General features: G+C 44.6%; 1 protein-coding gene across 25 annotated transcripts in view; it reads left to right on the forward strand.

Annotated features, from left to right (window-relative positions):
* Positions 1 to 18,318, forward strand: part of LOC310827690 (uncharacterized protein) — a 119,633-nt gene that overhangs the window by 97,718 nt on the left and 3,597 nt on the right. For 8 of the 25 annotated variants that reach the window (XM_083704007.1, XM_083704029.1, XM_083704026.1 and 5 more), the window contains 2 exons: positions 16,575 to 16,657; positions 17,849 to 17,975. In XM_083704007.1, the coding sequence (XP_083560133.1) occupies positions 16,575 to 16,657; positions 17,849 to 17,975 (210 nt within the window). Of the gene's footprint in view, positions 1 to 2,366; positions 2,385 to 2,912; positions 3,404 to 10,561; positions 10,661 to 13,309; positions 13,543 to 14,037; positions 14,543 to 14,744; positions 14,827 to 15,296; positions 15,685 to 16,574; positions 16,658 to 17,848; positions 17,976 to 18,318 lie in introns of those variants that run through there. The other 17 variants (XM_083704010.1, XM_083704009.1, XM_083704024.1 and 14 more) reach the window with 8 other exon arrangements.

The raw sequence follows: 18,318 nt of genomic DNA on the forward strand, positions 1-18,318 counted from the left end.
CTATATGGCGATGGGTGCAATAAAAGCTTGACCGGATGAGGTAACATGAGATTGGCAAACGGCCATGCGGCTGGACAGAACAAAGGAGAATAAATCGGAGAAGGGCAGACAGAGGGGCTGCTCTCTCCATCATGAAAATATAGCTGGCTTTCTGTGTCATTTTTCTATGCTAATCACCATCTCATGACGGCTGGATTTCCGTCAGTCACATCTCCCTTTCTGCAGATAACTTATTGGTTTTAATACGCAGCAAGAAAGACAACAGCCGAGGGCCTCTGAAAAGCAGGAAAAGCATGACAGCACCACTATCAGCACAATCCCAGTGAGGGTTGACCCATTGGGCCAGCAAGACGAGGTCAAAATTTCTCATAGAAGAAGAGCTGGAAACACTTCCCTTGTCCTGCCCTCACTGGGCTTCATGGCTGGGCTCTTCTGGCCTGAAGTGCCCCTGAAGTTTGATCTGCTCTCCGTCTGAGAGGGACTTGGCTGTGTGGAAGGGGCTTCCCCTCTCCCTTTCCAGCAGACGCCCCCAGTTTCCTTCAGCCGTCTCCGCCACCAGGGTGGCAGTTTCCACATTTATTTTGCCTTCTTTGGTTTTGTTAGTGTATAATTTTTATGTGGTGGACGTGGTACGAGAGAGTGGGTAGGGAATATTAAGAATAGTAAGCTTTTCTCATAGAGTTCATTCTTTTTTCTGCCTATAGCCTTCCTCTTTAGCTATTTCGCACGCTAATCGCTTTATACATGTTCCTCTTCTCTTTGATTCTCTCCTATCACACAAACATTCCTTTTGATGCTCTGCTTTCCCCATTCTCACACATTTTCTTTCTGAGCTTATAAACGGTCGCCATTTGTATGCTGTGATTTCCACACACATCTCAAATCCGCTTTGCTTGTGATCTTGGTTCTCCTGCTTGTTTCTGGTTGCACACGCCTTGACTTCCAGGATCAAACCCAGAAGTGAGTCTTGAAGAACGTAAGGGCTGGGAACACCCCCTCCCTGGAATGGTGGAGACACGGCCAGTTCCTATGCAGCGCAGGGACCAGAGGCCCAACTTGGTTGAAGGCATGTTTTTACTTGAACCAACCCTTGGTTCAGGACCAGCAGCACGGGAATATTACTTTGTTTTTAACAAAGCTTAAGAACATTGGAGCCCACTTCCTTGGGGCGGGGGCGGGGGTGGACTCTGCTGCCCTGGAGGTTTTTAAGCAGAGGTTGGAAAATGCAAATAATAATAATAATAATAATAATAATAATAATAATAATAATAGTTATTTATATCCTGCCCTCCCCAGCCGAAGCTGGGCTCAGGACAGCCAACAACAGCTCAAGATACCCACATGTACTTGTTATCTTTGAGAAACATAGAAAATAACATTCTATATTTATCCAAAAGTCTTCAAACTTACACAACCCTTTAAAAATTAGCTGATGAATGTGAATACATCGAAACAGGGCCCTGTCCTGGCTTCTAATCCATAAGACTTCTGACTTCTGCTCTGTGATTGAAACTGAGTCTCCATCTGCAAACTGATAAATTATAAGGATCAACATTATTGTCGAGTGAAAAAGAGAAAATCTTTGTAACAAATTATTGTGTTATACATATCTTTATAAATTTGAGTTTGTAATCTCTGTTAGAGTTTGTAATCTCTACTTGAGTTTGTAATTCTTGTGAGAATACATACTTTTGAATGGATTAGTTTTTGTTACTACTGACTATTGACTTGTGAGTAGGGACCACTCCCACTGTTGAAACTTAGATTGGCCTGAGTTCTTGGTGTGCTTTTTTCTCAGCTGAGATTCCTGCATTGCAGGGGTTGGACTGGATGACCCTTGGGGTCCCTTCCTGAGGAGACTGATGAGGTTTTGCAGTCAGAAGTCAGAGGCTCTTCCACACCAAAGGAAGGCATTGTCTATCCTCGCAAGGACATGCATAGGAATAGATCGATGCTCTACAGCAGAGCTTTTGTTTCATTGTTATTTAAATAGCAGAGAGGATTATCCCCTCCTCCTCTTCCCCTCTCCTATTCCAGGGTTCTAGCAAGGGGCTTGCTGCTTCTTGCAAAGCCTTTTCCCTGTTCCTGGCCAAGGGAGGAAGCAGCTCAGGACCCACCCCGGCCAGGAGGGTCCCCCCAAAATAAAGCCTCTCCTCCGGGTGCGCGCAATGCGCGGGGTTCCCTCCGCCCGGACTCCTGGTTGGGAGAGAGAAAGCGCGCAGAGGGAGCCAGGCGGGAGGTTGGTGCGCTCGGCTGAGCAGGATTCCCGGAGAGACCAGGAATAAGGGCGGGAGGAGGCCAGGGCAAAAGCCCCTTCCTGCAAAGGGAGCCCGGCTTTCGCCTCTCTCTGCAAGTGCTGCATTGGGGGCGCCTCCCGGGATTTGGTGAGTCTTCTCTCTCCCCGCTTTGGGTTCAGTGGGGAGAAGGGGGCCCAGGACTGCAGGGGAGGGTGCATTGGGGGGCTGTTCAGATCAGGCATGGGGGACCCCCAAGTCAATGAGCATTGCACATATCAAGAGATCTAGTGAGAGGGAGAGCAACTCTTGAGGCTTCCAGGGTTAGGACCCGCAATCCGGCCTAGTGTTTAAATTAAACTCAGTAAGAATGATTCGCTTGCAAATAACAGTTCTGATTCATTCCTTGACTGAAAATACTGAAAGAAAGGAGCAGCTAGGCAGATTCATCATCCTGCCTGGACATTTTGCATGTCAACTTTCCTTCTATGTGAGCTGGAGGCTTACTTCTCCTTCCTTCCTTTTGTTTGTTTGTTTCTTGAAGAAGGCTCAGAGGCTGGGCTGTGATAAATTCCAGCCCTGCTTCTTAGCAAGACTCATCCACGCTTGCTCAGGGAACTTTGTTCTTCCTGTGGCCATGTATCTGTTTCCTAACAGAACAATGTATTTGCTTTGTAGGATTTGCAGATCCCTCTGCTTAGGACAGAAGAGCAAGGGATTCTTTCTGATTTCCTGGAGGCTTCCTGAGAGCCCAGATGGATGAGCAAGACTCAGCTGGCCCAGAAGCAGGAAGAGGCCAAATCATCAAAACTGAGAGCAGTGGGGGATTCTGGGAAAGCTCCATACAGAAGATCCTGGGTGAGGAGGACACCCTCCACTCTGATATGAAGAGGCAGCAGTTCAGGCAGTTCTGCTACCAGGAGGCCGAAGGACCCCGAGAGGTTTGTGGTCAATTCTACCACCTTGACCATCAGTGGCTAAAGCCAGAAAGGCACACGAAAGTTGAGATGCTGGACCTGGTGATCTTGGAGCAGTTCCTGGCTGTTCTTCCGCTAGAGATGGAGATCTGGGTGAGGGAATGTGGAGTGGAGACCAGTTCCCAGGCGGTGGCCCTGGCCGAAGGATTCCTCCTGAGTCAGGCAGAAGAGAGGAAGCAGGCAGAGCAGCAGGTGAGAGAGACTTTCCTCTGGATACTCCGAAGGGGCTCTGAACATGAGGGAGAGTATCTTCAAAATGCTCTCCTAATGGTCCATCCTTTATTGGGGGGAGCATCCTAGAAATGATATCTGATACCCCAAAATTTCCCCTCTATCATTCCTTTTGTAATCCTGCTCCCCATTCTCTGTTTTGAATCTTTGCTCTGTCAGGGAAAGGATCTGTTTGGAGAAAGGAGCCTGGATTCCCCTGAGGCAGAGAAGACTCCGTTGGTCACCAGAGAGAGGACACTGGGTAAGGAGTTTTTTCTCTGCTTGGTCACATTCTGTGGATTTTGAAACTAATCGGTGGGTTCCTTTGCTCTTTGGGGGGGGGGGGAGACATTTGGGGCCAAGAACCCAGAAAAGGTGAGATGTATTTTTGCAGAACTAAATTATGGGTACAAACACCAAAATGCATTCCACAGGGGAGACTTTTTCTAGGCCCATCTTAAGTTAGAGAGGCACCGTTTCTCCTCTCAGAGAAGCATGAACTCATGACTTCCCTTTGTCTCTCGCAGGTGACACAATGACACTGGTAAGATCTCCTCATGGTGGTGAAGGAGAAGCAGGGGCTGTGGGACCAGACCAGGTAGGAAGAAGGAGCCTTGTGGGGAAAGAGGGGAGGCCAGGCTGCCTTTCGGCCTGAAGAAATCTCTCTCCTCTTCCCTCTGAGAATAGTGTACAGCAGCCTCACCTAACCTAAATAGTGCTAGCATTATTTATCAATCACTATATTTTATTCTAATTGTTGAATGCTGATATGGGCTTTGAATCCATCAAGAAACCATACAAAACCGTTGTCAGGATTCACCTAAGCGGCTCCATCAGTTGCACAATGGCTTCCCTGGTTTCCACCCAGGCACCCCTTGAAGTTGGCTTTAGGGCATCAGGAAAGTCTCTCCTCCGCCCAGAACAGCGCATGGGGAGAGTAGAAGCAGAGAGGAATCCTTGGACAGATGGAATGGTTGGAAGATCACCATGTGGAGTTCCACCTGTTCACACCTAGATTAAGACCCATTGTTAAAAGGCAATGAAGAATTCCATGAAGACCTTAAAAGAAGCATCCATAACTCAACTGTGCAGCTAAACAATCCCTTTAAAACAACAGAATAATCGATAGGCAGGAAACAAGAGAGCAATAGGAAAGTAGACTTGGAGAGTTGGAAGGGATCCCAAGGGTCATCTAGGTCAACCTTCTGCAATGCAATCATTTCAACAAAATGAAATAACATGACAGATGTCCATCCAAGTTCTGCTTAACAACCTCCAAGGAAGGACAACCCAAAACCTTCTGAGGGAGTCAGTTCCTCTGCTGAATAGTTCTTACCTGCAGGAAGTTCTTCCTCATGTTTAGAACAACAACAACAACAACAACAACAACAACAACAACAACAACAATAATTTATTTGTACCCCGCCCATCTGGCTGGGTTTCTCCAGCCACTCTGGGTGGCTTCCAACAAATATTAAAAATACATTAAAATGCCACACCTTAAAAACTTCCCTGAACATGTAGCTTTTTTCTTGTAACTTGGATCCATTGGTTTGGTCCTACTGTGCAAAGCAGGAGAAAAGGGCTTCCTCCATCTTGTTCCCTCTTCCCTCTTGTTCCTTGATCCATCTTCCATGTGACAGCCCTTTACATATTTGAAGATGGCTATCATATCTCCTCTCAGTCTCCTTTTTTCCAGGCTAAACAAATAAAGCTCCTTCAAGTGTTCCTCATAAGGCTTGGTTTTCAGACACACACACCCCCCGCACACATTCCAGCTTGTCAATATCGTTCTTAAATTGTGGTGCCCATAACTGCACAAAGGATTCCCAGGTGTTGTCTGACCAGGGCAGAACGGAGCAGCGCTGTTACTTTCCTTGATCTGGACACTAGATTTCCGTTGGATGCAGCCTAGAATGCTATTAGCTTTTTTTGCTCCTGCATCACACAGTCATCTCATGTTAAGCTCGTGGTCTACTAAGACCAGTCCTTTTCTTCTGGGGGGGACGCATACCCCTAAACACTTTGTGGATCTAAGTTTGGCCTCATTGAGGGGCAGTATTTCAACATGAGTAGGAAAATGAGAGTACCCCTAAACATTTTTAAAGAAAAAAAGCACTGACTAAGACCCCCTAGATCCTTATCATAGGTACTACTGGTAAGCCAGATTTTCCCCATCTTATATTTCACAGAATCATAGAAATGTAGAGATACTAATCCACAAGTTCCCTTATCCAGCTCACATGTTACCAGCTTCACCACAAAATTATAATGGAGGACACTGTCAAAAATCTTATTGATTGTAATTATGTCAAAAAATGAAATGAGATTTGTCTGGCAAGTCTTGATTTTGAGAAACCCCTGCTATATCTTAGTAATCGCAGCATCCTTTTCTAAGTGCTCCCAGACTGTTTAATCATCTGTTCTAGGACTTTTCCCTGTGTGGAAGATAATCTTTATTGTGTCTAAAAGGAATATGCTTTTCTTTTTTTTTGTAGGGTTCAGTTTGCTTTGAAGATGTAGCTGTTTGTTTCACAGAGGAGGAGTGGGTGTTGCTGGATCCTGACCAGAGAGCTCTGCATAAGGAAGTCATGGAGGAGAATCGTGGGATCCTGAACTCTCTAAGTAAGGCCTCCTGTTGGAACACAAGATCTGTTTTGAAATTCTTTACATATCTGCACACGATGAACCTCCAATATTTTGATGTACTTCCTACAGCATCTGGGATTCTAACACCCTCCCCCGCTACAGCTCAGCTTGAATGCAGTGCTATCTACTGTTTCCCACTTTGAATATTCTTCCTCCACTGATGCCTTTTTAAACCATTATCAGGCTGGTGTGAACTGGTCAGGCTTTTTAAAATCTTGGTTTTGAGTTGGAGTAGCTTCTGTCAGGTTATTTGATTTTGCTTGTTTCCATTTTTGTTTGACCAAAGAGATGAATGACGTTGGAGGTGGTGCAGATTCCATGATTCTGCTAAACAAAATCCATTGGAGAAAAGAGTCTGGCTTTTCAAATCTCAGGTTCCCATATTTTGAATTTGCATTTCTTCTTGAAACTAGACTCAGTTTCTCTCTTTGTTGCAGGTGGTGATGAATTGGAAAATAAAAATAAGGGAGAGCACGACAAAATCCACATAGAGGAGAAGTCATTTAAATATCTGGGACATGGGAATTTCAGCCAGAGCTCACACTCCACTTCCAATCTAAGAAATCTCTTCGGGAAGAAACTCTATCAGTATTCAGAATGTGGAAAGAACTTCTGTCGGAAATCCAACCTCACTTCTCATCAAATAACTCACAAAAGGGAGAAACCATTTCAGTGCCAAGAATGTGGAAAGAGCTTCAGTCAGACGAAAAGTCTCACTTCCCATCGAAGAATTCATACAGGAGAGAAACCATTTCACTGCTTAGAATGTGGAAAGAGTTTCATTTGGAAGAAAAGACTCACTTCCCATCAAAGAATTCATACCGGGGAGAAACCATATCAGTGCCTGGCATGTGGAAAGAGCTTCAGAAACAGGGCCCATTTCACAGTCCATCAAAGAATTCATACAGGGGAGAAACCATTCCAGTGTTTGGAATGTGGAAAGAGCTTCAGTCGAAAAGATAGTCTCACTTCCCATCAAAGAATTCATACCAGGGAGAAACCATCTCAGTGCTTGGAATGTGGAAAAAGCTTCAGTCGGAAGGATGGTCTCAGGTCCCATCAAAGAATTCATACAGGAGAGAAACCATATCAGTGCTTGGAATGTGGAAAGACCTTCAGTCAAAGGGCTGCTCTCACTTCCCATCAAATAACTCACAGTGGGGAGAAACCTTATCAGTGCACGGAATGTGGAAAAAGCTTCAGTCGGAAGGATGGTCTCATTTCCCATCAAAGAATTCATACAGGAGAGAAACCATATCATTGCTGGGAGTGTGGAAAGAGGTTCAATTGGAAGAAAATGTTAACTTCCCACCAAATAATTCATACAGGAGAAAATCCATATCCGTGCTTAGAATGTGGAAAAAGCTTCGGCCGGAAGGATAGTCTCACTTCACATCAAAGGATTCATACAGGGGAGAAACCCTATCAGTGCATGGAATGTGGAAAGAGCTTCATTCAGAGTTCCAATCTCACTTCCCATCAAATGACTCACAGTGGCGAGAAACCATTTAAATGCTTAGAATGTGGAAAAAGCTTCAATTCCAAGAGACGTCTCGCTTCCCATCAAAGAATCCATATGGGGGAGAAACCATATCCGTGCTTGGAATGTGGAAAGGGCTTCAGCCGTCATGCCAATCTAATGTTCCATCAAAGAACTCACAGTGGAGAGAATCAAAGGATTGTAGAGTTGAAGGGACTCTGCGGATCATCTAGTTCCTCCCCCTTGAATGCTGGAATATCCACTATGAGAGATAGTTATTCAACCTCTGCTTCAAAAACTCAAAGGAAGGAGAACCCACCACCTTCTGATGGAGTCCATTACATAGCTGAATACATCCTACCTGCAGAAAGTCCTTTCTGATATTTAGTATTCTATTTTCTTGTAACTTGAATCCATTGGTTTGGGTCCTACCATCCAGAGCAGGAGAAAGCAGGCTTGTTCAATGTGACAGCCTATTAGATATTTGAAGATGGACATCCTGTCTCTTCTCAGTCTCCTTTTGTAGGCCAAGCATATCCAGATCCCTCATCTGTGCCTCACAAGGCTTGGTTTTCAGACTCTTGATCACCTTGGTTACTCTCCTCTGCACATGTTCCAGATTGTCCATATCTTCTCAAATCGTGGGTGCCCCGAACTGGATACAGGACTCTAGGTGTCCTGTGAAGGCAGTTTTGAGAATCTTTGAGTCTAGTTGGGTTTCTGGGTGGTTTGTTCTATTGTGTATCTAGTTTTTGTATTTACCTGAGGAGTTTCTGAAAAAGATTCAGCCAAATATCACTGGCAAGCTTCAGGCAAGTTATTGCATGAAGGGAGAGGAGAGGGAGATTATATTCTGTGGCACAAGGGAGAAATCCCTGTGATTAGGCAGGGGCTGCCAACCTTGTGGACCAGTGAGCACATTTCCAGATGCTTAGATAGTGGATGTGAATTTTAATTTTTTCAGTATTTTATCTTTTTGTATGTTCTAAAGTATGGTTGTAGATTTTTCTTGATTTTCTCGTTTTATCTTTTTGTAAATCACCTTGAGGTTGTTTTTTACAAGCAGGCAGGGTATACATTTCATGAAATAAATAAAAGTAAAAATATATTTTGAATTTTGAGAGAGTGCTGGAGGTTGACAGGAAAGAGGCTTATAGCAACAAAATAAATAATGGGACTATAGAATGAGGATGTGAAAATGAGAAGAGTATAATTCTAACTAAGTTAAAGATTTTAAGATTAAAATATTAGAGCAAGCAGGAGAAGTTAAGATGTAAAAAAACCCAGAAGAGGAAGTTGAGGAAAATAACCGGGGGGGGCGGAGTTGGGAATTGTATTTTTTTATATATAGTTGATATGAAATTTTGATGTTTAAAATGCAAAATCTAATAAAAAATATTTTTTTGAAAAGGAAAGAGGGCTTATAACTCTGTTGTAGAGCAGAAAACCTACATATGATGTGAAAAAGAGCCTTAGCAGGAGCAAACACTTTAGATCAGGGGGGCCAACCAAAGTTGTTGAGCTTTTTAGGATTTTACCCCGGGACATATACTGCCACAGGCAGTATATTAAATCGACTGGTGGGTGGGATATCCTGGCACCCACAGAGAATTTCCTGGGTGAGCTCTGAGCATTCTCCATCCCACCCCCATCCTCTTCTACTGTTATTTCAGATTCAGTAAAGTAAAGAAATTGATCAACAAATACTCATAGGATTGCAACAGGTTGAAAGCAGCCTAAGGATGAACATGATCATTAAACGGATTATTCCAAAAAATACCCATCTGTCCATGAACCTGTTACTGTACTTAGATTTATACTGTTGGGTGTGTGTTTTATTTGGGGGGGGGTGTCTTCTCCTTTGGCGATCACTCCTAGCAGAGTAAGATTGTCTTCCATGAACACGGTCTCAACAGTGAATCTCAACTGTTACCGGAAAAATCCGAGGGCTCCCTTGGACAAAACAAAGACACCAACCAGGATAACTTGGAGCAAAACAGCAGCCTGTAGGCTTGGCCTTTATTGAACTGTTGCAACAGGGTATTCCCCTCACTTTCAGGAGAGAGGAAAGACCCAGAAGAATAGTGTGCAAGGTCTTATAAAAACTTTTGAAATTCCCCTCCTCTAGGTCAAGCCCACCCCCAGAAACATCATGCATACATTACAGAAAGGAGGGGCTGAGGAGGAGGGAGGAGTTGGTGGTAACCTGAGTGTCTTGTCACCTGGCTGGTTCCTCCCTTCCCCCCTCCCCATGAGTCACTTCCAGGAGACAAAGGGGAGTTTGCAGTTTCCTGCCCCCAGAGGGAAGATCTGATCATTGTCCTTTGTTTCAGTCCATGCTGAATCCACTCCCATATGCAAGTTCTTTGTGATCTTGATTGTCTTCTGTCTGGGATCATCAGGGTTGGCATAACAACTGGACAGGGCTCCTGTGGATGTGCTGGGATGGTGAAGGGATTATGGCTGACCAGAACCAAGCCACCCCCTTTTGATAGTCCTTGTCATATGGAATAAAATAAAAATGGAACAGTGCAAATCTGATGTATGGTTGATTTTTCTATGAATTTATAACAGAAGTGTGGCGTATGTAGTGTGTGAGTGTGTGTGAAGTTTGTACAAACTGGATGATGGGGGGGGGGGTTTCCTGCTACACAACTGTGAGACCAGAAACACCCCTAAGCCCTAGGAATTAATATATGGTCTGGTTTTGATTATTTGGGATGTGAAAGGAGAAATGCCAGCTGAAGATTCTAGCAAGGGGTTCCCTGCTTCTTGCAGACCTCTTTTCCCTGCCAGCTGCTCCTCCTCCCGTTCGTGGCCAAGGGAGGGAGCAGCTCAGAGCCCAGCCAGGACAGCTCCCCCCAAAAATGAAGCCCCTCCTCCGGCTGTGCGCAATGCACAGATCTCTTCGGAGAGAGAAAGCGCAGAGAGAGGTGTGCTTGGTGCGCCCAGATTTGCAAGGGTTAAAAGGAGCAGAGCTGGATTCCTAGAAGGGAGAGGAAATTCGGTTCCGGGTGGGGGGGCAAGTCCTCCAGCGCATCAGTCCCTCCCCCCAAAGTCCTCCCTGAAAGGGGAGCCGGCTGGGTCTTGGGTTTTCCTTGGCGTCTCCGGTGAGTCCCTTCTCTCTTCCCCCTTTGGGTGCATTGGGGAGAAAGGGGGTCCGAGGGATGCATGGGGGGGGGCGGCTGTTGAGGTCATGCATGGGGGGCATCCAAGTCAAAGAGCAGGTGGTCCTGGCCCCCCTCCCTTTTCCTCTCTGCAGATCCAGGCTGGGAGGAGTCTGCGGCTCTGCCCTTCCTTTGTATCGCTGCTGGGGGGGGGGGGTCTTTGGATCCGGAGAAAAAGCGTGCAAATATTTATGAATCAGTCACGTTGATTAACAGAGGCTGATGTAGCCAGACGGAGGCAGTCAGACATAAAATATAAGCAAGAAATAAAGGCGAAAATCTGACCTAGGCGGTCAGATGGAAGGTGGAGGGCAAAGAAAAGAAAGTGCTTTTTCATGCGGCGCAGAGTTTAACCTGTGGAACTCCCTCCTGCAGGAGCCAGAGATGGCTTTAAAAAGAGGATGGAGGAGGAGAGGGCGATGGGGGGCTCCTAGCCCCCTCCTCAGTCGGGGACAGGGATGCTTCTGAATCCCAGTTGCCGGGAAACCACAGGCAGATGCTCTTGGGCTCGGATCCTGCTGGTGGGCTTCTCAGAAGAAGCCCCTGCTCGGCCCCTGTAAGAACAGGAGGGGGGACTCAATAGGGGCCCCTTTGGCCTGATCCTGCAAGTCTTGTCTTCAGTTCTGATGCTGAGTTCCTTCAGATGCAAGCGAATCCTCTGTTTTCCTTCAGTTAGAAGTACAGCTGCCCCCCCCCCAATTCACCAGAAGGGGTGTGATCCAGACACTCAGATGATACAGGTGTCCCTGTTCAAACATGCAGCCTCTCAGGTGCCCAGAGGATCTTCTGAGACGGAACAGGAAGCCCCACTGAGAAGCCCTGGAGGTCTCACCACCCAAGGATTCCAAGGGAGGAGAGGCCCTGTGGGGAAGGAAGCAAAGTGGGGTGGCGTTGGGGGTGGAAGAGGCAGCCCCTCTGAGAGTTACTGGGAGACCCTCTTCCACCGGCTTCTTCTGTCTGTAATTCCAAGAGTTCCCAGGCAAAAAGAATGAAGTCTTAAAACACTTTTAATGGGGTATCTCCTAGGAACTCTCAGCATCCTTAATAAACTACAGTTCGCAGGATTCTTTGGAGGAAGCCAGGGCTCTTTAAACGGGTCTGATCCTGCAGTGCAGATGGAGTGTAGGTCTCTCTGTTGTATTTCCCCTTCCCTTATGAAATAACCTTTTTATTGGGTTTTATAGCAAGGATCATAGGAGTAATAAATGATACAAATAAATAGAAGGAGTCTTTTGGCTTCATTTGTAGATCACAAAACTAGTATAATAAATTTGTAGACAAATCCACAACATCTGGTACATTATTGGTGGTCAGTGCATGAGTTCCTGGTTCATGAATTGGTTTAAACAAAGCCAGAAAAAAGGGAAACAGGAGAGAGCAGAGTTAACAGTCATCAACACATGGCCAAATTCCTTTTATTTTAATAGAATATTTATTATGATTTTTAGTAATAATACAATAAGAATAAAAAGAAAAAATAACAAAAATACAAAAATAAAAATAATTAAAAACACACAGATTTTCCATTACTTATTTTCCTTTAGCTTGTTTCCCGGACCTCCTCGTACCTCCCTTTTTTGTATTCCAATTCAGATTGTTAGTTCAGCAAATCCTTACCATTAAATTTTTACCTGTTTCTAACCCTTTTTTTCATATTCTCTTACAGCATTACAGCTGGAAACGACTTAATTTCTATCCAACATCATTCTAACATTCATTAATTTTACAATATTTCTGTAGGTAGTCTTTGAATTTCTTCCAATCTTCTTCCGCCGACTCTTCTACCTGGTCTCGGATTCTGCCAGTCATTTCTGCCAATCCCATATAGTCCATCACCTTCATCTGCCATTCTTCCAGAGTGGGTAGGTCTTGTGTCTTCCAGTACTTTGCAATAAGTATTCTTGCTGCTGCTGTAGCATACATAAAGAAAGTTCTATCCTTCTTTGGCACCAATTGGCCGACCATGCTCAGGAGAAAGGCCTCTGGTTTCTTCAAGAAGGTATATTTAAATACCTTTTTCATTTTGTTATAGATCATTTCCCAGAAAGCCTTGATCCTTGGGCACGTCCACCAAAGGTGAAAGAATGTACCTTCGTTTTCTTTACATTTCCAGCATTTATTATCGGGCAAGTGATAAATTTTTGCGAGCTTGACTGGGGTCATGTACCACCTGTATATCATTTTCATAATATTCTCTCTTAAGGCATTACATGCCGTAAACTTCATACCTGTGGTCCATAACTGTTCCCAGTCAGCAAACATAATGTTATGTCCAACGTCTCGTGCCCATTTAATCATAGCAGATTTCACCGTTTCATCCTGAGTATTCCATTTCAACAGCAAGTTATACATCTTTGACAAAATCTTAGTTTTCGGTTCTAACAGTTCTGTTTCTAATTTTGATAACACATGGCCAAATTCCTAGTCAGGAGCCCTTGTTGAATTAGGAAGAGTAATTTCCCCCTTATGCTAACAATAAAACAGTATAAAGTGTTGGTCTGTGCATGAACATGGGAGGAGCGTTCAAAGTGAAGGTAATGATTTGTGTTTAAATTTAGACCATACTCCTCTCTCAGTCTCCTCTTTTCCCAGGCTAAACATACTCAGCTCCCTCAACCCTTCCTCATAAGGCTTGGTTTCCAGACCCTTGTTCGTCTTGGTCACCTTCCTCTGCACACGTTCCAGCTTGTCCACATCCTTCTTAAATTGTGGTGCCCAGAACTGGACGCAGTATTTCAGGTGTGGTCTGACCAGGGCAGAACAGAGTGAGACGGTTACTTTCCTTGTTCTGGCCAGGTCCTATGTTTCCCAGTACTTCCCTGCTGGTGAGGACCAGATCCAAGATAGATGATCCCCTTGTTGCTTCTTCCACCGTCTGGGGAATGAAATCTTGTGAATGTTGGAGATTCCAAGGGGTGATGGGAGGGAGAGCAGCTCTGAGGACCCCAGGGTTGGAACCCCCCTTCTAGCCTAGTGTCCAAATTACACTCTGTACAAATGACCCCCTTGTCAGTTACTGTTCTGACTGGATTCGTAGACTGAAAATACTGAAAGGCAGGAGCAACCAGGCTCATTCTTGGCACAGAAATCCCTTCAGATGCCTGCACATTTTGCATGGTAACTTTCCTTCTAGGTGAGACAGAGGCTTGCTTTTCCTACTTCTTCCTTATGTTTGTTTGCTTGTTAAAGAAAGCTCAGAGTCTGGGCTGTGTGGAGTGGAAGCCTGGTTCTTAGCAAAACTCAACCATGCTTGCTCAAGGAACATCTTACCTTCTGACAGCGTATGGATTTTATAACAGAACAATGTATTTGCTTTGTAGGATTTGCTAGCACCTCTCATAAGGACAGACGGAACTGGGCAGAAGAACAAAGGCTTTCTTCTGATCTCTTGGAGGCTTCCTGAGAGCCCAGATGGATGAGCAAGACTCAGCTGGCAGTGAAGCAATAAGAGGCCATGCCATCAAAACCGAGAGCAGTGGGGCATTTTTGGAAAACTCTGTACAGAAGATCCTGGGGGAGGAGGACACTGTTTGCTCAGATATGAAGAGCAAGCAGTTCAGGCAGTTGTGCTACCAGGAGACCAAAGGACCTCGAGAGGTTTGCAGCCGACTCTACAACCTTGACTGTCGGTGGTTGAAGCCAGAAAAGCGCACGAAAGCTGAGATGCTTGACCTGGTGATCTTGGAGCAGTTCCTGGCTGTCCTTCCACTGGAGATGGAGAGCTGGGTGAGGGAATGTGGAGCGGAGACCAGTTCCCAGGCGGTGGCCCTGGCTGAAGGATTTCTCCTGAGTCAGGCAGAGGAGAGGAAGCAGGCAGAGCAGCAGGTGAGAGAGACTTTCCTTTGGATATTCCGAAGGGGCTCTGAACATGAGAGAGAGTATCCCAAAATTCTCTCCTAATGGTCCATATTTTTTTTGGGGGGGGGACAGCCTAGGAATGATCTCTTATACCATAAAGTATTTGCCGCTGTCAATCCTTTCTGAATCCTTCTCCCCATTCTGTTTTGAATCCTTGTTGCTCTTTCAGGAAAAGGATCTGTTTGCAGAAATGGACATTGATTCCTTTGAGACAGAGAGGATTCCATTCGACACCAAAGCGAGGCCAACGGGTAAGGAGGAAGGGTTTTTTCCTCCATTTGGTCGCATTCTGTGGATTTTGAAACTAATCTGCGGGTTCTTTTAATCTTCTTAGATTAAAATATAAAATATTTATATAAAATATAAATATATAAAATGGGTACAAACATATTGCATGTACTCAGCAGGTGGCGCTGTGGTCTAAACCACTGAGCCTCCTCTTGGACTTGCCGACAGCAAGGTCAGCAGTTCGAATCCCCGTGACAGAATGAGCTCCCGTTGCTCTATCCCAACTTCTGCCAACCTAGAAGTTCAAAAGCACACCAGTGGAAGTAGATACAGTGGTACCTCGGGCTACAGATGCTTCAGGTTACAGATTCCGTTAACCCAGAAATAGTACCTCGGGTTAAGAACTTTGCTTCAGGATGAGAACAGAAATCGCAGTGGCGCAGCAGCAGCAGGAGGCCCCTTTAGCTAAAGTGGTGCTTCAGGTTAAGAACAGTTCAGGTTAAGAATGTCACACAGCGTAAATTAATAATGCAGAGTTGTTAAGTGAAAGAATAAGAGCTTTACTGAGTTAAAATAAACTTCTTCATAAACAAAATGGTTCCAAATAGTTTGACTGAGATTACATACTGACTCTGCTCACAACTGACTCTGACTAAAATCTTACTGAGAACACAGAGAGAAAATGGCTGCTACTTATAAGGAGAATGAGTCACGTGTCAGAGCGACTCAAGACTTAGCAGTTAGGCCTGGAGAACTTGAGTAGGCCCAAATGACTGTGCAGTCCCAGCACTTCCCAGCCTGCTTTGCTGCTTCTGCTCTCGTGTGTCTTTGTCACATGACAAAGAACGGACCTCCAGAAAGAATTAAGTTCTTAACGTGAGGTACCACTGTAAATAGGTACCGCTGCGGCAGGAAATTAAACAGTGTTTTCGTGCGCTCTGGCTTCTGTCACGGTGTCTTGTTGTGCCAGAAGCAGTTTAGTCCTGCTGGCCACATGACCCTGAAAACTGTCTGAGGACAAATGCTGGCTCCCTCAGCCTGCAGTGAGATGAGCGCTTCACCCCATAGTCCCCTTTGACTGGATTTTACTGTCCAGGGGTCCTTTGCCTTTACCTTTTACTACTAAAAGGACCCAGTGCTTTTCCAGCTGCACTGGCTCCCGGTGGAGTACCGGGTCAGGTTCAAGGTGCTGGTTTTGACCTTTAAAGCCCTTCACGGCCTAGGACCCTCGTACCTACGGGACCGCCTCTCCTGGTATGCCCCACGGAGAGCCTCAAGGTCCATAAATAACAACACCCTAGTGGTCCCAGGCCCTAAGGAAGTTAGATTGGCTTCAACCAGAGCCAGGGCCTTTTCAACTTTGGCTCCGGCCTGGTGGAACGCTCTGCCTCATGAGACCAGGGCCCTGCAGGATCGGATTTCTTTCCGCAGGGCCTTTAAGACAGAGTTGTTCCGCCTGGCCTTTGGCTTAGAATCAGTTTGATTCCCTCTCCCTCTTTCTTTTTCCTTTCTCCTCTTGCGATGAGGCTACATTTTAATATTTTAATGTTGTATTTTAATCTTGTTTTTAAGTTGTATTCATTCAACTTGTTTTTATTATTGCTTGTTAGCCGCCCTGAGCCCAGCCTTGGCTGGGAAGGGCGCGGTATAAAGAAAAATTATTATTATTACTACTACTATTTCTTTGGCCCGTCTGTGGTAAGAGATGCACTAATTCGCCTCTGAGGAAAGCATGCACTCATGGTCTCCCACCTCCCTTTATTTCTCGCAGGTGACAGAGGGATGCCAGCAAGACCTCCTCATCCATCTTTCCATGGTAGCGGAGAGGAAGCAGTGGCTGTAGAACCAGATGAGGTAACCCTAACCCGCCAGTCTGTTTTTCCTACTCAGGAGTAAGCCGCCTTAAGTTCAGCCTTAACTCCCAGGTCAGTAAGCGTATAAAGACGGCAACCTAAGAAGGGGCTGCTGGGTTTACATGTTCGCTGGGGTTTCCCGTGGAAGCCAACAGAGAAATAATAATATATTATTTATACCTGCCCATCTGGCTGGGTTTATTTATTTATTTATATTTGTATGTGCGCATGCAGATAATGATTATTATCTCATATTAAAAATTGGGAGAGGGTAGCTCTTAGTACAGCCCTCCAGTGTACACTAGTGGCCAAAATTGTGGAACCTACTGGGAAAAAGGTGTTTCCGAGGTTTGATGGCTCAGAACACCACTTTGTTTTGGAGTAATACCAGCGCTTTTTTTCTATGGGGGCGCAGGGGGACGCATCTCCCTAAACATTTTGTGAATTTAACCGGAGAAGAAATTCACTCTATTTTTGCAGATTTGAACTGTATTCATTTCCACCCTGTGATGATTTTCTTGAGTCAAAATGAGAGCACCCCTAAACATTTTTAAAGAAAAAAAGCACTGAGTTATACCATAAAATTATATATCAACAGAAATATAATTTAATGAAGAATGTAATGCAATAACTTTTATGAAGGATTATTTATTACAACAGCAGTCGTAAAGAAGAAACATGAAACACACAGAAAAAATGAGATATACAGGTTAATTGCCATGTTGCCACTTTGTGATAAATAAGTGGGTTTTGGGTTGCAGTTTGGGCACTCGGCCTCTAAAAGATTTGCCATCACTGACCTAGATCAGTGGTTCAAGTAGGTAGCCATGGTGGTCTGCCTGGTCGAAATAAATTAAAACAATTCTTTTAGAAGATATTTTAAAAGACTCTTCTTTTTTTCTGTTTTCTTTCTTTCAAACTTCTTTTTGTTGGCTATTTTTCTTTTTCTTTATTTGCTGTTGTTTGGTTATAGAAAACGGAAAAAAAGAAGTTTGGGAAAAAAATACTCTTCTTTTTAATGGGTTTCTCTTTATTTATTTTAATCTGCCTTTTCTAAGAGCTCACAGACCGACTGTTTCATTCTCTATTCTAGGACCTTTCTTGGTATTGATGACACTCTTACTGGTCAGTCATTACCTGTGTGGTAGATGATCTTTAAGCTAAGAGGAAGATACTTTTCTTTTCCTTTTAGGGTCCAGTGTGCTTTGAAGATATAGCTGTTCATTTCACAGATGAGGAATGGGCGTTGCTGGATCCTGACCAGAGAGCTCTGCATAAGGAAGTCATGGAGGAGAATCGTGGGATCATGGACTCGCTTGGTAAGGCTCCCTGTTGGACTGTGATATCTGTTTTGAAATTCTATGTAACAAACTTATATCTTGATGTATTTCAACAATGCTACTTCTAGCATCTGGGATTCTAAGACTCTTGCAGCTCACGTTGGATGTGGGGCTATCTGCTGTTTGGTCTGCAAATATTCTTCCTTTTGCATTTTTAAACCATGATCTGGCTGGACTGAACTGCCCAAGCATTTTAAAGTGTAGGCTTTAAAGTTGTTTGGGAAGTTGTTTGGGAAGTTGAAAAAACTTCAGTCAGGTTTCTTGTTTTTGTTGTTTCCATTTTTGTTTGACTAATGAGATGAGATTGAAGATGTTTCGGCTC

This window comes from Podarcis gaigeae (genome assembly GCF_964106915.1).
Source record: "Podarcis gaigeae genome assembly, chromosome: 12".
NCBI classification, from domain to species: Eukaryota; Metazoa; Chordata; class Lepidosauria; order Squamata; family Lacertidae; genus Podarcis; species Podarcis gaigeae.